The sequence below is a fragment of the Stegostoma tigrinum genome, chromosome 35 (assembly GCF_030684315.1).
Source record: "Stegostoma tigrinum isolate sSteTig4 chromosome 35, sSteTig4.hap1, whole genome shotgun sequence".
Classification (NCBI taxonomy): Eukaryota; Metazoa; Chordata; class Chondrichthyes; order Orectolobiformes; family Stegostomatidae; genus Stegostoma; species Stegostoma tigrinum.
Genome location: NC_081388.1, coordinates 2,667,422 through 2,688,722, shown reverse-complemented (window position 1 = coordinate 2,688,722; position 21,301 = coordinate 2,667,422). Strand labels below are relative to the sequence as shown.

Here is a 21,301-nt window from a genome sequence, read left to right as displayed (position 1 = left end):
TGCAAGTTGGAGGTTGAAGATCAAAAATTCTGAAGCTTAGAAGAGGTGACAGAGAGCTCAATCTCCAGGCGGTTACAAGAGAGGCCTAACTGTGGGAGTCAATGCCAAATGAGGACGAGAAATCCTCCTTGGAAATACTAGAAAATTCCACGAAGGTAGAAAAATAAAAACTAGGCCTGGACAGGAAACTCAACAAATCACTGCTTTATTGGTCATTTAATGAGGTGACAGGAGTTTGCTTGTGTTTCCTGTACAGGAACAAGGCCATCAACGAAGCAGAGATCAGGGAGACAGCCGTCACTGTCAGTGACACCATCACAACCAGCTCAGACTGCAGACCTACACAACAAGGAGAAACCAATGGTTACTGAGGGAAACTGGGACAAAGAAACTAGCACAAAGAAACTAGCAGTCAGACAGCTCACCGCCTGGAGACATATCCTGCATCCTTTGCTCAACCTCAGTCAGGGGCTCAGTTGCCAGGCTGGTCAGCTCAGGATCCAGAACGAGCAGGGGGCCAACTGAGGCCTCACCCTCCCACTTCAATCCAGCTTCACTCCCTGCAGGAAGCAACAGTACGGTCAGGATCAGGGAAGGAGGGTATAGTCCCCAGAGTGGGGCCGTTACCTACCAGCTTCAGCTCCAACATCTCTCCTTCCTCTGGACGGGAACACGATCTCCCCTGTGCTACCACAGTTCCCGACATGGCAACAGGCACAAACGTCACTGGTCGACTCTTCCAGTGGGGTCCAGCTAAATAGGAGAAACAGCCCATTCAACCACACGGTGCATCACCTCTCCAACAACATCACTAAGGGGCATGGAGTGGGGGACACTCACATCTTGTGCAGCTTCTGGAAAGTGCAAGCTTTGTTCCTGGAATCTCCCTGATCCACTGCAGCAACTCTCAGGTGACAGGTGATGAAAATCTGAGGGACACATTCAGCACATGTCAGTGTTTAGCCACTCCCACCCTGTGGGGAGAAGCCAGTCAGCAGCTTGCTCTTACCAAGGAACGCTCATCTCCATAGAAGCGGAAGGCATCCAGGTCAAACCTGAGCTTGTCCGGCTCCCGCTGGTCTCTCAGCAACACAAAGGTCGAAAAGGAGTCCTCAGCTTGGCTGTCCACGAGGCAACTGCAGGTGAACAAAGGGCCATGAAGTGAATGGAGTGAAGCCATTGAGATGGAAGCAGCTGGAGAAAGCAGAGAGCTCCTTACCCATTGTAGTCAATGATGCTGTATCTGGGGCTGGAGTCCTTGCCTGGGCTCAGTGTAGCCACACAGCGGTCAATGTACAGCTTCAGGGGCACGTGGTTGTCCATTGAAACAGACGCCTCAATGTGAATGAGTTCTCCCAGGGAGTAGACAGTGGAAGTGCGCTCTGTAAGCCAGTCACCTGAAGTACAAGAGGACAAGGGTTGGAGAGACAGTGGGTGCAACCCCCAGTGAGTGACACCAGGAGATCCCTCCCCAGCCAGCCATCACATACCATTCATTAGACGCAGGGAGAACGACAGATGCCCTTCTCTAGACCTGGTGGAGCTGAATGGGATCCAAGTGGGCTTGATGGGGTTACTGCTCACATTGCCCTTCCTGGGTAGAGACAGGGCAGCCATTTTACAACACAAAGACAACCACTGTGGCTGAAAATAAATGTTGATCAATCAAATGAAGACTCTCACCTGAAATAACGACACACAATGGGAATGACAGCCCCATTGGTTCGCACAATGACAGACCCAGGATAGTTTGGGATGTGGGTCAGGTGGGTGGTGTAGATCAGGAAATCTCCAGTCATCTGAAAGATACCAGGCTAAGGAATTAGGAACTGATCTGAACTGAGAAGGGGCAGGACAGGGCTCACAATGGCTTCATCCCATTGGATGCATTCTTTAAGGACCCAGACAAGCAAAGCTACAAGCAACTCCAAATAACTCGAATTCTCTATGAGAGAGACTAAACAGACTTGTAAAGAACCAAGATTTGTGGGACAGGGGTAGAAAGATCTGAGGCATAAGCATGAGTGTTCAGGGGCAATAAGTCAATGAAAAGTGGCCTAGAAGGGGTTAACACTCGGAAGGTGTTCCTGTTAGGCGGCGAGACTAGGACCTGTGGGCACAGCCTGAAAATTAGAGGGGGTAAAGTCGAAAATGAAACAAGACAACATTTCTTCAGCCAGAAAGTGGTGGGCTTGTGGAATTCATTGCCATGGAGTGCAGTCGAGGCCAGGACATGGCAGATCTCAGAAGGAATCAGGGGCTACAGGGAGAGAGAGCAGGGAAGTGGAGTTGAAGTGCCCACCAGCCATGATTTAAATGGCAGAGTAGACTTGATGGGCCTAATGGCCTCACTTCCACTCCCATGTCTTATGGGACTATGGCTGTCTGGAATACAGAAACAGAAGTTACTACTTTAGAAATATTACACAAATTCTAATCAGTCAACAGTTTGGAGCTCAAATCAATACAGCATCTTGCTGTCAGTAGAGCATGGTTGAGAACTGAATTGAAAATACCACATCCAAACAAATCTGACTGAGAACAAGCTGGAAGTACACAAAGAAACAGAACATTTCAAAACATCTAGAACAGACAGAAATTCAAGCAGAGGCCAAGCACAGCCTAAGGCCAGATTGTGGATTAATACAGCTAGAGACCATTCATGTCACCGCAGCCAGGGTTACACAAGTTGAACAACACCCAGACCAAGCTACCAGCAGGTATAACAAAGTGTGGGGCTGGATGGACACAGCAGGCCAAGCAGGATCTTAGGGCCCCAAAAGCTGACTTGGCTGAAAAGGCCAAGACTCTTCATCAGAAGAGGGGATTGGGAGGCAATTCTGAAATAAGTGGGGAGAAGCAGGGAGACAGACTAAAGATGGATAGAGGAGAAGAGCAGAGTATGGGTGGGGAGGTAGGAAGGGGATAAGTCAGTCTGGGGAGGATGGACAGATCAAGGGGGTGGGATAAGGTTAGTAGGTAGGAAGTGAAGAAGGTGCAGCTTGAAGTGGGAAGGTAGGAGGGGGGAAGAACAAGTCAGGCAGGCAAGTACAGCGGACTCATTACCTGCAGTCTGCTGCCACACTCATGCAGCCCGTAATCGAAGAGGACGGTGTGGTTCTCAGGGTAGATCCTGGTTGGCCGACAACCCACTGTCCCCAGTGTCAGGTCAGCAGCTTTAATTGGGTGCCTGGTTCCAAATAAATCCAACTGGGCCCTGACCAGCAGCTTGTGCTCTCCACACTGCACCATCACAGTCTGCAGTGGAGACACACTCCCACCCTCAGACATTCTGAAACTGGAACCAATGGGACCCCCATGAGGAGGGACTCTCTCAGGTACAGGAGTGGCTCTCACTATTCTCCATGGATACCTCTGGCTCAGAAACTGTTGCCAAGTTTCAGAGCAACAAACAGCTCCAACTAACACCAACAGAAGGAACAAACCCCTCACTACAAAATCCCCCATGATCCCAAACAACACAAGCATCCCTTCCAGCCCCCACCCAGCTCCATTTGTACACACAACCTGCACCCACCTGACACCAATCAGGCCAGAGGCAGCAACATTGAACCAATGAACCAGCCCCAGTCTCTGCAATTTCCACCAATGACTAAACTCTGGCATTGATCACCAGGAGGGCGTGTTCCATTTGGACCATTAGGAATGGCTGGGAGTTGCTGTGCTGTCACCTGACTGCATTCAGCTCCACAATTTCTCATGGTGACGGGGCTCCTGAGGACAATCATCAAACATGGATCATTGGTTCAGGCGGGTGTTGGTGGGTTTAACCTTTCCTGACCTCGAGTGTCTGACAGTGAGCCATACAGAGAAGTGTCCCTGGATGGGGATTGGACAGGACAAAAGAAGTGTTCTTCAGGTTTGTCTCATGTTCCATGCTCTATCCTAACCCAGCGACCACCGCTCCCCCGGTCAACTCCCAACCCACTGCATCCCAGGAATGTTTAATTGAGGCAGTGTAAAGGGAACCTTTCTTTCAGTTTAAAAGAAAGAGTAAGTTTATTCACTATCTTGCTCCATACTATTACCTGTCCTGGTACCGTTTGAAGGTCACCTGTATTCGGTATCAAACCGTGCGCTGTCCCTTTCCTTGGAGTGTCAATGCGGGCAGTGTAGATACAGCTTTACGCTTTATCTGCAGCTGTCCAGGGAGAGTTTGATACATCGTAAGGGAACATTACTCTGTATATAATTCCACAATGTACCTGTCCTGGGAGTGTTCTATGTGGAGAGAGCAGAATGCGCTTTACTCTGCAGCTAAACCTCAGCAATCCCTGCCACTGTGGATTCAATTGGGATGAAATCAAATGCGTTGGCATCCACCAGCAGTGGTGAATCCTGTCTTCACTTTTCCTTCAAATGTATTTTCACCTTGGCTTCAATTTTAGATGGAAATTACCCATTGTCGTTCCATTCACTCCCCTCAAGGGTCCTCCCTTGTTTTGTTACTTGCCCGCTTAGTTTTATTGGTAATGGATGTGTCGTCCTGGAAAGGCCAACTTTTTAATATCCGTCTTCCAACTGTCCTTGAGAAGGCAACGTTCAGTCCACATCTTCACACCGTTAGCCAGAGGCTGCAGAGGGGACAGGGAGAGGGAGGGGGAATAGGAATGGAAAGACAGGAGAAGGGGACAAGCTGCTGACATCGCTGCCTGGGAGATGCTGACCAGAAGCTGCAGGAAGAAAGGTGCAGACGGGGGGTACCAGACACTGAGACTAGATGGCTGATGTTAACACAATGCTGAATGGATGGAAGGCTGACAGCAAGTTAAGGCAGAGAAGGTAGAGAGGGAAAGACTAGAGAAAGAGGACAAGAGACTCTGTGAGGAGGGAGCCTGCCTCAGTGACAGAGTAACCAATCTGCAGGGACAGAAGAATATGGGACTTGGTACAGATGAACCAGGACCAGGTGCAATGTGAGAAACTGCTCACAAGGAGAATAAGTGAGAGGGAAAATTCCAAACAGTTAAAGCTGAAATGGAAACATGGAAGGAAAACGCAATGATTTAAAAGCTGCAATGAACTTGATCCAGAGAGATGTTCAGGAAATGAGGAGGAGTGCTGCAGATCTCACAAAATGTCAGAGACAGAGAGAAAGGCTGCAGGGTCAGCTCGCTGCACACAGAGACATAATGTGTGTCTTTGTGTCTGTGAGAAGTTGGGGAGGCAGTGATGGGGATGTGGGTTGGGATGATTTTTTTTTATTTGAAGAAATATACTTTATTCATAACAGGTACAAAAATAAAACATATTTATACACCTAGCCAGTCATGCAAGCCGCTCCGGGTTACCCACGGGGTATATAGACCAACTAAAGGCAAAAAATAAAGAAGGCAAAAAAAACAAAGCAAAGAAAACACCCCGGCAGTCGTCTCCCCGCACAGTCCCCGTTGGCCCCCTGACCAGTTGGGGAAGGCGCCAGCTGGGCCCAGTTACCAGATAGGGTTCTTTTTTTCGATTCTGGACGAGGGGTTTCATACGGTGGTCTTTCCCCACCGCGCCTTGGCGGCGGCTGTCCCAAGCTTCAGCGTGTCCCTCAGCACGTAGTCCTGGACCTTGGAGTGCGCCAGTCTGCAACACTCGGTCGGGGTGAGTTCTTTCAGCTGGCAGACCAGCAAGTTGCGGGCAGACCAAAGAGCGTCTTTCACCGCATTGATGGTCCTCCAGGCGCAGTTGATGTTGGTCTCGGTGTGCGTCCCCGGAAACAGCCCGTAGAGCACAGAGTCCCGCGTCACGGAGCTGCTCGGGACGAACCTCGACAAATACCACTGCATCCCCCTCCAGACCTCCTGCGCATAGGCACACTCCAGAAGGAGGTGATCGACAGTCTCCTCCCCGCTCCGCAGCCACCTCGAGGGCAGCGTGCGGTGGCGCAGAGATTCCGGGCATGCATAAAGGAGCTCACTAGCAGAGCCCCTCTCACCGCCAGCCAAGCAATGTCCTTGTGCTTGTTTGAAAGTTCTGGCGATGAGGCATTCTGCCAAACGACTTTGGCAGTCTGCGTGGGGAACCACACGACGGGATCCACCCTCTCCTTTTCCCGAAGGGTCCCGAGGATACTACGTGCTGACCACTGCCTGACGGCCTTGTGGTCAAAGGTGTTTCCTTTCAAAAATTTCTCCACGAAGGACAGGTGGTACGGAACGGTCCAACTACTCGGAGCGTTCCGCGGCAACGAGGCCAGGCCCATCCTTCGCAACACCGGGGACAGGTAGAACCTCAGTAAGTAGTGACACTTGGTGTTTGCGTACTGAGGATCTACACACAGCTTGACGCAGCCGCACACAAAGGTAGCCGTCAGGGCGAGGGTGGCGTTCGGTACGCCCTTTCCCCCATTTCCCAGGTCTTTGTACACGGTGTCCCTGCGGACCCGGTCCATCCTCGACCCCCAAATGAAGTGGAAGATGGCCCGGGTGACCGCAGCGGCGCAGGTACGGGGAATAGGCCAGGCCTGCACAACATACAACAGGACCGAAAGCCCCTCGCACCTGACAACCAGGTTCTTACCCGCGATGGAGAGGGACCGGAGCGTCCACCTGCCCAGCTTCTCCTTCAATTTGGTGATACGCTCCTCCCAAGTCTTAGTGCACGCCCCAGCTCCACCAAACCAAACACTGAGCACCTTCAGGTAGTCTGTCCTGACGGTGAAGGGGATGAAGGAGCGGTCGTCCCAGTTCCCGAAGAACATGACCTCGCTCTTACCCCTATTGACTTTGGCACCCGAGGCCAGTTCAAACTGGCTGCAAATGTCCAATAGTCTACTCACCGACCGACGATGGGTGCAGAAGACGGCGACATCGTCCAAGTACAGGGAGGTCTTGACCTGAAGGCCTCCGCTGCCTGGGATAGTCACGCCCCTCAGGCTCACGTCCTTCCTGATGGAGGCAGCGAAGGGCTCCACACACCACACGAACAAGGCAGGAGAGCGCGGGCAGCCCTGCCTGACTCCAGATCTAACAGGAAAACTGTCTGATTCCCACCCGTTGATCGAGACTGCACGAACGATAATGGCGTAGAGCAGCCGGATCCAATTACGGATGCCCTCCCCGAACCCCAATTTGGAGAGGACGTCTCTCATGTAAGCATGAGAGTCCCTGTCGAAGGCCTTCTCCTGGTCCAGGCTGACGAGGCAGGTGTCCACCCGCCTGTCCTGTACGTAGGCGATCGTATCCCTGATGAGCACGAGACTCTCAGCGATCTTCCTGCCCAGCACAGCACAGGTTTGGTCAGGGTGAATCACCGACTCCAGGACAGACCTGACCCGGTTGGCTATGACCTTGGCCAAGATTTTGTCGTCCATGTTCAATAGTGAAATGGGACGCCAATTCTTAATTTCTTCCCTCTCCCCCTTCCTCTTGTAAATGAGGGTGATGATGCCCTTCCTCATGGACTTGCACATTTCCCCTGCCCGAAGCGCACTATTGTACACCTCCAGCAGGTCCTGGCCGACCAGGTCCCACAGAGCGGAATACAGCTCGACCGGTAAGCTGTCGCTTCCGGGAGTCCTATTCCTCTCAAAGGACTTGAGGGCTCTGGTCAGCTCGTCCAGGGATATCGGCCGGTCCAGCCACTCCCTCGTGCCGTCGTCTAAGACCTCCGTGATAGACGACAGGAACGACTCGGAGGCCGTGCTGTCCGCGGGCTTCGTGTCGTACAGTCCAGCATAGAAGGACCTGCTGATCGTCAAAATGTCGGGCCGAGACGACGTCGCCGAGCTGTCGTCCTCCTTCAGCCGGCTAAGCACAGAGCTCTCTTTGTGCACCTTCTGAAAGAAGAAACGCGAGCACGTCTCGTACTGGTCCACGGAACGGACCCTGGACCGGAAGATTATCCTGGAGGCCTCTGCGGTGAAGAGCGAGGCTTGCTGGCCCCTTACCTCGCGGAGGTCCTCCGTGACATCGACCCCCATCAACTGCAGAAGGAGCAGGTTGTGCACCCTTTTCTGGAGTCGCGACAGCTTTCCCCGCCTCTCTCTCGCCTTCCGAACACCCTGGAGGACAAAGGACGTCTTGATGTTCTCCTTCACCGTCTCCCACCAGTCGCCTGGAGACTCAAAGAGGGGTTTCACGGTTCTCCAACCGGCGTACTCCCTCTTAAGCTCCTCGGCGTTCTCTGGGGTCAACAGAGTCGTGTTGAGCTTCCACGTCCCCTTGCTGGCCAGCTGGTCGTCCTGTGAGTGACAGTCGGCCAGCAGGAGGCAGTGGTCAGATAAGAACACCGGCTCGACGCTGGTGGACCTGACCGAGATCGCCCTTGACACAAACAGGAAGTCTATCCTTGAACGGGTAGACCCGTCTGGCCGCGACCAGGTGTACCTCCGCTGCGCTACGTCTGCAGGGGTGCTGAAGACGTCGAGCAGCTTGGCGTCCTCCACCGTGTCCATCAGGAATCTGGACGTGACGTCCAGTTGACTCCCCCCACCCGCTGTCCCCGTGCCGGAACTTCCATCTGCATCGATGATGCAATTGAAGTCTTCAATGTGGACACACATCTTGCGGTGGACTTGACACTGCGCACATTAATGCTCGCAACTCGTACCCCCATTGTGGGCAGTGACCGCAGTACCCTCCCCAAGTCCAAGGTCCAGCCCCTCCGTCTGTCCCTTCATGCCCATTGCCCGGGCTAACTGCTGGACGCTTTCTGGGCTCAGGAAACCGTCCGTGCTGCCTTTCGGGTGGCATCCCCCCGTCAGGGGTGCGGATGCAGGAGGCTCCCCTCTGGGTCTGGCTGGGGACGCGCTGTGTCCTCCTTCTCGCCTGGAAGTTCCGGGGGGCCCTCCAGTGCCCCAGTGGCACTTGACTTGGTGTCGGAGGGAGCCTCAGGACGCCTCCCGTCACCTGGAAGCGGGATGCTGCTTTCGTTCTCAATCGAGATCTTTAACTTCTGCTTCGTGCGGGCCCTCTCCGAATCCCCCTCGTCAGCGGAGCTCTTTCGCCCCCCTGTAGCTGCTTCTTCCTGCCTGATGTTTGTGGTTCGTGGGCCCGTCGACGCACCTTCCTCCTCGCTTTCCGGACCGTCGTCCACTCCCCTGGGTCGCCTGTCGCCGCCTCCATCGACTGCGGGTTGTCGGTGGGGAGCGGAGCCTGCAGGGGCGCTTTGCTGGCCTCGGGCCCATCCTACGGGGCTGGGCCCTCCTGCACAGCCGGGCCCTCCTGCACATTGGTGGGGTCCTTGCTGGGCCCTAGTGCCTTCCTCTCCTCCGGTGGGGCTGGCCCCGCAATGCCCCTGTCAGTGACCTGGGCGTAGGTGGTCCCCCGCTGCGGGCATGCCCTATAGAGGTGGCCCGCTTCCCCGCAAAGGTTGCGGCTTTTCTCTTGTGGGCAATCCTTTGCAAGGTGTCCCTCCTCCCTGCAGTTCCTGCAGATGGTGGCTTTGCAGTCGGCCGCCACGTGGCCTGACCTACCACAGGCATGGCAGACTTGAGGTTGCCCTGCATAGGTCAGGTAGCCCTTGCTCCCGCCGATTGCGAAGCTGGACGGTGGGTGTACGACATTCCCGTTCGCGCCTGTCCTCAGCATCACCTTGACCTGCCTCTTACTGGTCCAGATGCCAAAGGGGTCCATGATGTCAGTTAGGTCCCCTTCCACCTTCACGTACCTTCCAAGGAAGGTCAGGACATCAACCGCTGGCACATGCGGGTTGTACATGTGTATAGTCACCATACGGCTCCTCTGCGCTGGCATCACAAACAGCGGGACAGCGGTCGATACAGAGAGGGGGCCCTCCCCTCCTTTCTCCTTGAAAACCTCCAGGAAGTGCTCGCAAAGCTTGGCACTCCTGAAGGTCACATCATAAAAACCTCCTCCGGGGAAATCCTGCAGGCAGTAAATGTCCGCAGCAGCGAACCCACAACAGCCCAACAGGACCCTCTTCACGAAGAAGGAGCGGTCCACAGGTGCACCTTCATCCACCTTCTTTACGGAAACACGGATGGTGTTCCGGACCCCCTGACCTGGGGCACGAGCACTTGCCACAGCCATCGTTGCTGGTTGGCTGCTCCCCTGAACCAGTGTTAGGCCAAAGCCAGCATTAAGACCACTGGTTGCAAGGGTGCACAGCCAACCCGACGTCCTCCTTTCACCTCCAAGACAGCACTCTCCTCCTCTCGGTCCACAAGAGAGTGGGTCTTTATTTTGTTCCAGATGGAAGCTGGTTCACTGAGCTTGAAGGTTTGTCCCCAGATGTTTCAGAACCATTCTAGGTAACATCAACAGTGAGCCTCCGATGAAATGCTGGTGTTATGTCCCACTTTCTATTTATCTGGTTAGGTTTCCTTGGGTCGGTGATGTCATTTCCTGTACTTGTCCTCAGGGGATGGTAGATTGGCTCCAGCTCAATGTGTTTGTTGATGGAGTTCCGGTTGCAATGCCATGCTTCTCGGAATTCACGTGCGTGTCTATGTTTGGCTTGTCCTCGGATGGATGTGTTATCCCAATCAAAGCGGTGTCCTTCCTCATCTGTATGTAAGGATACGAGTGATAGTGGGTCATGTGGTTTTGTGGCTAGTTGATGTTCATGTATCCTGGTGTGGACCTTTCTGCCAGTTTGTCCAATGTAGTGTTTGTCACAGTTCTTGCAAGGTATTTTGTAGATGACTTTCGTTTTGTTTGTTGTCTGTAAAGGGTCTTTTAAGTTCATCAGCTGTGAAGTTAGTGCTAATGAACTTAAAAGACCCTATACAGACAACAAATAAAACGAAAGTCATCTCCAAAACACCTTGCAAGAACTGTGACAAACACTACATTGGACAAACTGGCAGAAAGCTAGCCACCAGGATACATGAACATCAACTGGCCACAAAACCACATGACCCACTATCACTCATATCCTAACATACAGATGAGGAAGGACACCGCTTTGATTGGGACAACACATCCATCCTAGGACAAGCCAAACAGAGACACGCACGAGAATTCCTAGAAGCGTGGCATTCCAACCGGAACTCCATCAACAAACACATTGAGCTGGAGCCAATCTACCATCCCCTGAGAACAAGAACAGAAAATGACATCTGCAATGCAGGAAATGACATCACCAACCTAAGGAAACAGGGTTGTCGGTGGGGAGGGGGATTGAGTTTAAGAGTCGTGAGATCTTGTTGCAGCTCTATAAAACTTTGGTTAGACCGCACTTGGAATACTGCGTCCAGTTCTGGGCGCCCTATTATAGGAAAGATGTGGATGCTTTGGAGAGGGTTCAGAGGAGGTTTACCAGGATGCTGCCTGGACTGGAGGGCTTATCTTATGAAGAGAGGTTGACTGAGCTCGGTCTCTTTTCATTGGAGAAAAGGAGGAGGAGAGGGGACCTAATTGAGGTATACAAGATAATGAGAGGCATAGATAGAGTCGATAGCCAGAGACTATTTCCCAGGGCAGAAATGGCTAGCACGAGGGGTCATAGTTTTAAGCTGGTTGGTGGAAAGTATAGAGGGGATGTCAGAGGCAGGTTCTTTACGCAGAGAGTTGTGAGAGCATGGAATGCGTTGCCAGCAGCAGTTGTGGAAGCAAGGTCATTGGGGTCATTTAAGAGACTGCTGGACATGCATATGGTCACAGAAATTTGAGGGTGCATCCATGAGGATCAATGGTCGGCACAACATTGTGGGCTGAAGGGCCTGTTCTGTGCTGTACTGTTCTATGTTCTATGTTCTATATGTATATATGAAACCTAACAGATAAATAGAAAGCGGGCCGTAACACCAGAGCTTCGTCGGAGGCTCGCTGATGATGTTACCTAGAATGATGACGAAACGTTTGGGAACAAACTGGCAAGCTCAGAGAACCAGCTTACATCTGGAACAAAGTAACGACCCACTCTCTTGTGGGCCGAGAGGAGGAGAGTGCTGTCTTGGAGGTGAAAGGAGGACGTCGGGTTGGCTGTGCACCCTTGCAACCAGTGGTCTTAATGCTGGCTTCAGCCTAACGTTGGTTCAGGGGAGCAGCCAACCTGCAACGATGGCTGCGGCAAGTGCTCGTGCCCCAGGTCAGGGGGTCCGGAACACCATCCGTGTTTCCGTAAAGAAGGTGGATGAAGGTGCACCTGTGGACCGCACCTTCTTCGTGAAGAGGGTCCTGTTGGGCTGTTGTGGGTTCGCTGCTGCGGACATTTACTGCCTGCAGGATTTCCCCGGAGGAGGTTTTTATGACGTGACCTTCAGGAGTTCAAAGCTTTGCGAGCGCTTCCTGGAGGTTTTCAAGGAGAAAGGAGGTGAGGGCCCCCTCTCTGTATTGACCGCTGTCCCGCTGTTTGTGATGCCAGCGCAGAGGAGCCGTATGGTGACTATACACATGTACAACCCGCATGTGCCAGCGGTTGATGTCCTGACCTTCCTCGGAAGGTACGTGAAGGTGGAAGGTGACCGAACTGACATCGTGGACCCCTTTGGCATCTGGACGAGTAAGAGGCAGGTCAAGGTGACGCTGAGTTAGGGTGCAGACGGGAATGTCACACACCCACTGTCCAGCTTCGCGATCAGCGGGAGCAGGGGCTACCTGACCTATGCAGGGCAACCTAAAGTCTGCCATGCCTGTGGTAGGTCAGGTCACATGGCGGCCGACTGCAAAGCCACCATCTGCAGGAACTGCAGGGAGGAGGGACACCTTGCAAAGGATTGCCCACGAGAGAGAAGCTGCAATATTTGCGGGGAAGCGGTCCACTTCTATAAGGCATGCCCGCGGCGGGTTACCACCTACGCCCAGGTCGCCGGCAGGGGAAATGCGGGGCCAGCCCCCCGGAGGAGAGGAAGGCACCAGGGCCCAGCAAGGACCCCACTAATGTGCAGGAGGGCCAGGCCATACAGGAGGGCCGAGCCCTGCAGGATGGGCCCGAGGCCAGCAAAGCACCCCTGCAGGTTCCGATCCCCCCCGACAACCCGGAGCCAATGGAGGAGGCGGCAGGCGACCCAGGGGAGTGGACAACAGTCCGGAAAGCGAGGAGGAAGGTGCGTCAACGGGCCCACGAACCGCAACCATCAGGCGGGAAGAGGCAGCTACAGGGGGGCTATAAGAGCTCCTCTGACGAGGAGGATTCGGAGAGGGCCCACCTGAAGCAGAAGTTAAAGGTCTCGAGGGTGAAGGAAAGCAGCACCCCGCTTCCAGGTGACGTGAGGAGTCCTGAGGCTCCCTCCGACACCAAGTCAAGTGCCGCTGAGCACTGGAGGGCCCCCAGGAACTTCCAGGCGGGAAGGATAAAACAGCGCGTCCCCAGCCTGATCCGGAGCTGGACCCTCCTGCCTCCGCACCCATGGCGGGGGGATGCCAACCGGAAGGCAGCACGGACGGTTTCCTGAGCCCAGAGAGCGTCCAGCAGTTAGCCCGGGCAATGGGCATGGAGGGACAGATGGAGGGGCTGGACCTTGGACTTGGGGAGGGTACTGTGGTCACTGCCTTCAATGGGGGTAAGAGTTGCGAGCATTCATGTGCGCAGCGTCAAGTCAACCGCGAAATGTGTGTACACGTTGGCCTACCTCACCACCATCAAGGCGGACCTCCTGTTTCTGCAGGAGTGCGGGATACCGCACCTCGGCAGGCACGGGAAATGGTCCGGAGCCTGGACCTGTGGGCCTTTGATCTGGTCGGGGGGTAACGACTGTCGCTCCTCGAGCGTGGCTATTCTGCTGCGGGGCGCGACTTCACCATCTCTCAAGTTCAGGAGGTGGTGGGGGGGCGCCTCCTAGTGGCTGACATCACCTACAGAAATGCTCCCCTGAGGCTGGTCAACGTTTACGCCCCAGTGGTACGGCGTGAGCGGTTGGCCGTCCTGCAGCGGCTTCCACCCCCGCTGGCTACGTCCAGGCCGGTCATCCTAGGCGGAGACTTCAACTGCATCATCGATGCAGATGGAAGATCCGGCGTGGGGACAGCGGGTGGGGGGAGTCAACTGGACGTCACGCCCAGATTCCTGATGGGCATGGCGAAGGACGCCAAGCTGCTCGACGTCTTCAGCACCCCTGCAGACGGAGCGCAGCAGAGGTACACCTGGTCGCGGCCAGACGGGTCTATCCGCTCAAGGATAGACTTGCTGTTTGTGTCACGGACGTTCTCGCTGAGGTCCACCGGCGTCGAGCCGGTGTTCTTCTCTGACCACTGCCTCCTGCTGGCCGACTGTCACTTACAGGACGACCAGCCGGTCGGCAAGGGGACGTGGAAGCTCAACACGACTCTGTTGACCCCAGAGAACGTTGAGGAGCTTAAGAGGGAGTTAAGAGCTTAAGCCGGTTGGAGAACCGTGAAACCCCTCTTTGAGTCTCCAGGCGACTGGTGGGAGACGGTGAAGGAGAACATCAAGAGGTTCTTTGTCCTCAAGCGTGTTTGGAAGGCAAGAGAGAGGCGGGCAAAGCTGTCGCGACTCCAGAAAAGGGTGCAGAACCTGCTCCTTCTGCAGTTGATGGGGGTCGATGTCACGGAGGACCCCCGCGAGGTGAGGGGCCAGCAAGCCTCGCTCTTCACCGCGGAGGCCTCCAGGATAATCTTCCGGTCCAGTGTCCGCTCCGTGGAGCAGGACGAGACGTGCTCGCGTTTCTTCTTTCAGAAGGTACACAAAGAGAGCTCTGTGCTTAGCCGGCTGAAGGAGGACGACGGCCCGGTGACGTCGTCGCGGCCTGACATTTTGAGGATCAGCAGATCCTTCTATACCGGACTGTTACACACGAAGCCCACGGACAGCACGGCCTCCGAGTCGTTCCTGTCGTCTATCACGGAGGTCTTAGATGACGGCACGAGGGAGTGGCTGGTCCGGCCGATACCCCCGGACGAGCTGGCCAGAGCCCTCAAGTCCTTGCAGAGGAATAGGACTCCCGGAAGCGACGGCTCACCGGTCGAGCTGTATTCCGCTCTGTGGGTCCTGGTCGGCCAGGACCTGCTGGAGGTGTACAATAGTGCGCTTCGGGCAGGGGAAATGTGCAAGTCCATGAGGAAGGGCATCATCACCCTCATTTACAAGAGGAAGGGGGAGAGGGAAGAAATTAAGAATTGGCGTCCCATTTCACTTTTGAACGTGGACTACAAAATCCTGGCCAAGGTCATTGCCAACCAGGTCAAGTCTGTCCTGGAGTCAGTGATTCACCGTGACCAAACCTGTGCTGTGCCGGGCAGGAAGATTGCTGAGAGCCTCACGCTCATCAGGGATACGATCGCCTACGTACAGGACAGGCGGGTGGACACCTGCCTCGTCAGCCTGGACCAGGAGAAGGCCTTCGACAGGGTCTCTCATGCTTACATGAGGGACGTCCTCTCCAAATTGGGGTTCGGGGAGGGCATCCGCAATTGGATCCGGCTGCTCTACGCCAACATCGTTAGCGCAGTCTCGATCAAGAGTGGGAATCAGACAGTTTTCCTGTTAGATCTGGAGTCAGGCAGGGCTGCCCACTCTCTCCTGCCTTGTTCGTGTGCTGTGTGGAGCCCTTCGCCGCCTCCATCAGGAAGGACGTGAGCCTGAAGGGCGTGACTATCCCAGGCAGCGGAGGCCTTCAGGTCATGACCTCCCTGTACTTGGACGATGTCGCCGTCTTCTGCACCGATCGTCGGTCGGTGAGTAGACTGTTGGACAGCTGCAGCCAGTTTGAACTGGCCTCGGGTGCCAAACTCAATAGGGGTGAGAGCGAGGCCATGTTCTTCGGGAACTGGTACGACCGCTCCTTCATCCCCTTCACCGTCAGCACAGACTACCTGAAGGTGCTGGGTGTTTGGTTTGGGGAGTTGGGGCATGCACTAAGACTTCGGAGGAGCATATCGCCAAATTGAAGCAGAAGCTGGGCAGGTGGACGCTCCGGTCCCTCTCCATCGCGGGTAAGAATCTGGTTGTCAGGTGCGAGGGGCTTTCGGTACTGTTGTATGTGGTGCAGGCCTGGCCTATTCCCCGGACCTGCGCCGCTGCGGTCACCCGGGCAATCTTCCACTTCATTTGGGGGTCGAGGATGGACCGGAACCGCAGGGACACCATGTACAAAGACCTGGGAAATGGGGGAAAGGGCGTACTGAACGCCACCCTCGCCCTGACGGCTACCTTTGTGTGCGGCTGCATCAAGCTGTGTGTAGATCCTCAGTACGCAAACACCAAGTGTCACTACTTACTGAGGTTCTACCTGTCCCCGGTGTTGCGAAGGATGGGCCTGGCCTCGTTGCCGCGGAACGCTCCGAGTAGTTGGACCGTTCCGTACCACCTGTCCTTCGTGGAGAAATTTTTGAAAGGAAACACCTTTGACCACAAGGCCGTCAGGCAGTGGTCAGCACGTAGTATCCTCGGGACCCTTCGCGAAAAGGAGAGGGTGGATCCCGTCGTGTGGTTCCCCACGCAGACTGCCAAAGTCATTTGGCAGAATGCCTCATCGCCAGAACTTTCAAACAAGCACAAGGACATTGCTTTGTTGGCGGTGATAGGGGCTCTGCTAGTGAGCTCCTTTATGCATGCCCGCAAGCTCTGCACCACCGCACGCCGCTCTCGAGGTGGCTGCGGGGGGGACGAGACTGTCGATCACCTCCTTCTGGAGTGTGCCTATGCGCAGGAGGTCTGGAGGGGGATGCAGTGGTATTTGTCGAGGTTCGTCCCGAGCAGCTCCGTGACGCGGGACTCTGTGCTCTACGGGCTGTTTCCGGGGACGCACACCGAGACCAACATCAACTGCGCCTGGAGGACTATCAATGCGGTGAAAGACGCTCTTTGGTCTGCCCGCAACTTGCTGGTCTGCCAGCTGAAAGAACTGACCCCGACCGAGTGTTGCAGACTGGCGCACTCCAAGGTCCAGGACTACGTGCTGAGGGACGCGCTAAAGCTTGGGGCAGCCGCCGCCAAGGCGCGGTGGGGAAAGACCACCGTATGAAACCCCTCGTCCAGAAAAGGGAAAAGAACCCTATCTGGTAACTGGGCCCAGCTGGCGCCTTCCCCAACTGGTCAGGGGGCCAACTGGGTCTGTGCGGGGTGACGACTGCTGGGGCGGTTTCTTTGCTTTGTTTTTTTTTCTCTGTTTTGTTTTTCTTTCCTTTCGTTGGTGTATGTACCCCCGGGTAACCCGGAGCGGCTTGCATGACTGGCTAGGTGTATAAATGTTTTATTTTTTGTACATTCTCTGAATAAAGTATATTTCTTCAAAACAAAAAAAAGTGACGAAACGTCTGAAAATGAACCTTCCAGCTCAACGAGCAAACTCACATCCAGATGGTAAAGGGCATTGAGAGACGTGGACAGGTGCTTCTGCTCACGGCTGGGGCCCTTCATAATTTTCAGGGCCCGAAGGAAGCCAATGACCCTGTGTCTCCCAGAGATTAAACCACACCAGAACCGAGATGCAGTGAGTTACAGCACAGGATGGAAGGTGTGGGCCCGATACGAGGGGAGACATGAGAATCTGTCACATTGGTACCTGGATATCGACATGCGCAGGCAGTCTTTAATTTGACTGAAACAAATACTCCCGAATGGTGCCCACCTCCTGAATGAACAATTGAGCAGGAGTGAGCTTATGATCAACGAGAATAGAAAGGAAAAAAAGACTGTTGGAGTTGGCCAGGGGCAGGATATGCATCAGGAGAGGCAACTGTCAACACCTTGGACACAGCAGAATTACAAAGTCGGATACAATCCCTTCAGCAGAAAATGCAGCTCATTACCGGGGAAAGTAACTTCATCCAGATTCAGACCAACGAGAGAGGTCAGGATCAGTCACAAGTGACCCTGGACTCGGTTGAATGTCTAAAACTTTTACACCCATCGGCCGATGGCGAATACTTTTGAGGAGGCCCACAAGCCCGAGGGGTGTGCCATATACACCAGCTGGACATTGACTAAGCTTGGGGCTGATGTGCGACAACTACATGGTCACAATATCCCAGACAGATGAACAATTAATAAAATGGGATGGGGAAAGTGAAACTCGGCGTTACCTCAGAAGTTTGGCCCTTACCAATAGGGTGTTGTGTACTTGTGACAGAGATAAAGGGACGTATTATGTTAGGGCAGTGATTCATATGCCCCGACTTGAAAATAAACTGAAATGTCCTTTAAAAAGAGTCCATTATTTCGGAAAGCATCAAAGTACTTGGATATCTTTAAAATAAACGACCATTTCAAGCCAAGGTAATGGATGGTGTTGAGAAAGTGTGAGACTTCTCAAAATGTCACCGACGAGAGGATCACTGGGCCTGCCCTGACGAGATAATGAGACAAAGATCTCCAGAGTGCGCTTGCAGCACCTATGAATATTGTTCATTGTCTATTCTCCTGGTGAATAACCCGTCCTTGTTACAATGTGCCCTTGTGGGGTAAACAGACTGCACAGCCACACCAACAATGAATCATACCCAGGGACGGAGACAATTCCCTTTGGAAGCGCACAATGTGGCTATTAATAATGTGATCTCTGATTTGAAGACTGGTGAGCAGGTGCTGCCCCAGCCACTAACTGGTGCAGTGATAAGGGAAAACCTCACGCTCCATCATACAGATACAGAGCAGGACCGACAGAGGTTTGTTCCCCCAGAATTACAACCCATTCCACACCTGACAGCAGATTGGACACGTATAGTGAGGGGAGGCGAGAGAGATAATTCATCAGTGGATGAAACATCTTAAAATAATGAGAACTCATGTGGATAAGGAAATCTGTAACCCAGATTGTAAGACAGCTTCTGGATTGGGGATCCAATGTCCAAATACATCCATGGATCAGAATTCTATTACACATTGCTATTGTGGTGATCCTGGGTGCGTTAATAATTGCCATATTTAATAAATGCCAGCTTAGAAGGTGGAGAGAGGAAATCAAGCCAAGAGTGGACATTGAGGCTATAATGTTACACAAGAAGTGCTGCAAAACGGCAGTGTGACTAAATTATTTGCTTGTTGTTGCTCCTCCTAAGATTTTGTTTGTTCTGTAACATCATTGTCCAAAATATGTTATTCATATTTTCATATATCAACATTTATATGCACTCTCATTTCTGTACCTTATTGTAATGGTATAATAATGTCAATGTGAAAAATCCATGGGGGAGTCACTGACGGTTCCAGTAGCAATTCATAGAAAGGGGCAGAAAATGATCCTAAGATTAGTATCTGGGGTAAACTGCTCACAATTTATATAAGTAACTGAGATGGAGGGATGATAGGTACGGTCAGCAAATTTGTAGATGACACAAAGGTAAGTCATTAGGTTGTGAATAATTCATGAGGAGGCGACAGAGGCTCACATGCATGCAGTGGGAGCAAAGATCAGGCGAATAGACGACAATGTGAGAAAGTGTGATATTATCCTCTTTAGCAGAAAGAATAAAAAATAAACATTTTATCTCAAAAGTAGAGAGATTATGATTCACCAGTGACCAGAAACTGAACTGGGCAAGCCCCTTAAATATTCTGATTACAAGAGCAGCTCAAAGGTCAGGAATACCGTGGCAAGTTACTCACTTCCTGACTCTTCAAACCCTGCCCACTATCAAAAAGGTACAAGTCAGGGCAGTGATAAACTCCTCCTCAGTTACCTAGATCGATGAAGCCTTATGAGGATCGACACCATCCAGGACAAAGTAACCTGTTTGAATTCATGCAATAGTGAAGGGAGTCAAACACAGCTAACTATAGATCGGTTAGCATAATTTCTACGATGAGAAAAATATTACGAGTCTCTGCCAAAGGGAGTCAATTCAATTCGCGCACTGTCTGAGGTTACCATGAAGTTTCCACGTTCTCATCCTGGCCTCTTAACCTGGAGGTCACCATGCCTCACCAATCACCTCTATCTAATGAGACAGCAGCCATGCAGTTCTTTGGGACAATGACAATGTCACCTTCAATTGGAGAACTTTCAGGAATACATTATATGGGCAAACAGGGTCAGCCTGGCTGCGTGAAGGGGGCATTGTTCCTGCTCAAATTTATCGTATTTTGAGAAGAGGATACAGTCAGACTGGATGAAGTGAAATCAGTCGATATAGCATATATTGGGATTTTTAGAAGGTTGTGACAAGCTACATGTCAGGCAACTTAATAAGAGTCTATACTGTTGGGGATAGCACATCAGCATGGATAGAGGATCGGAGAACTGATAGAAGACAAGGGGTGAACTAAAGGGAAACTTTCAGGATGGAAATCTGTTTCTCGTGTCGTGTCACATGGGTCAGTGCTGGGTTCACAATTATTTAAATTAGACATTATTGACCTGGTTTTGGAAAGTGAAAGTATTTTAGCCCAGTTTGGAGATGACGCAGAAATAAGTGGGAAGGTAATCGGTTGGGATCATGCATGGGAATCGTCGAGCAATATAGATACGTTAGGTGAGCGATCAAAAGCCTGCGGTTATATTTTCGGAGAAGGAATAGACAATCTGAATATTGTTTGAGTGGAGAAAGACTGCAGAAAGTTACTACACCAAGGGATTTGGGAAACCTCCTTCATGAATCACAGAAAGCTTTCAGCCATCAAGTAACTGGAAAGGCAAAGGAAATGTTATTCTTCGTTTGAACAGATAAAAATTTGCAACTCTTGCTGAAAGAGTACGAAGTCACACGTAAAATACTGAACAGTTTTGGTCTCATTATCTGAGGAATGATATGTTGGCTTTGGAAGTTGTCCAGAGAAAGTTCACCAGGCTGATAAATATGAAAGCATTTTCTCATGAAGAGTTGAGTTCAATAGGCTTCCACTCATTTGAATTTAGAGAATGAAGAACTTAATGAAAAATAAGAGACTATTAGGAAAATTATCAAGATAGCTGCAGGAAGGTTGTTCACCCTTATGTCATAGCCTAATAGCAGAGAACACACTCAGCAGCAAAGAAACACAGAAACATAGCAAGTAGGAAAAGTGGTAGTCCTTTTGGACCTTTGAACTTGCTCTGCCATTCACTATGATTGTGGCTGATCATCCAATTCATCCCTGTCCCCATTTTCTCTCTGTACCGTTTAACAGAAATAAAGGGAATTACAGTGAAATGGGGACAGATTGAGGAAAGTGGAACTTGTCTGACAGAATAGCAGGAATGACAGTAAGAAAGCAGAGGCAGAGATTTCAGAATGTAATTCATGGCCCGCAGTAATACTACATCCCAGTAAAGAGGAAAAATTCTGTGATCACAAGGTGTAGAACTGGATGAACACAGCAGGCCAAGCAACATCAGAGGAGGAGGAAGGCTGACTTTTCAGGCTTAGAACCTTCTTCAGAAAAGGTGGAAGGGAAGGGGTTTCTGAAATATATAGGGAGAGAAGGGATGAAGAGAAGATGGACAGAGGAGAAGATAGGTAGAGGGAGACAGACAGGTCAAAGAGACAGGAATGGAGCCAGGAAAGGAGAG

The 21,301-nt window shown here is 52.3% G+C and overlaps 1 protein-coding gene across 1 annotated transcript; it reads right to left on the bottom strand.

Moving 5' to 3' along the window:
• Window positions 1–205: 205 nt before the first annotated feature.
• Window positions 206–19,731, bottom strand: LOC132206313 (zona pellucida sperm-binding protein 3-like). Its single transcript, XM_059639905.1, has 11 exons — window positions 19,682–19,731; window positions 17,167–17,263; window positions 3,067–3,258; window positions 1,684–1,799; window positions 1,491–1,594; window positions 1,220–1,397; window positions 1,010–1,136; window positions 841–929; window positions 632–753; window positions 426–560; window positions 206–339 (listed from the first exon to the last, which is right to left on the bottom strand). The coding sequence occupies exons 1-11, from the start codon at window positions 19,729–19,731 to the stop codon at window positions 206–208; spliced, it is 1,344 nt and encodes a 447-aa protein (XP_059495888.1).
• Between the last annotated feature and the right edge of the window lie 1,570 nt (window positions 19,732–21,301).

What these genes read in the sequence shown, in the direction of transcription:
- LOC132206313 (XM_059639905.1), bottom strand. Translation starts at nt 19,731, where the DNA reads ATGGTGACCTCCAGGTTAAGAGGCCAGGATGAGAACGTGGAAACTTCA. An exon ending in CTCCCTGCGTCTAATGAATG is followed by an intron (nt 1,398 to 1,490) that starts GTATGTGATGGC and finishes CTTGTACTTCAG; the next exon opens with GTGACTGGCTTACAGAGCGC. An exon ending in GCAGGATATGTCTCCAGGCG is followed by an intron (nt 340 to 425) that starts GTGAGCTGTCTG and finishes CTTGTTGTGTAG; the next exon opens with GTCTGCAGTCTGAGCTGGTT.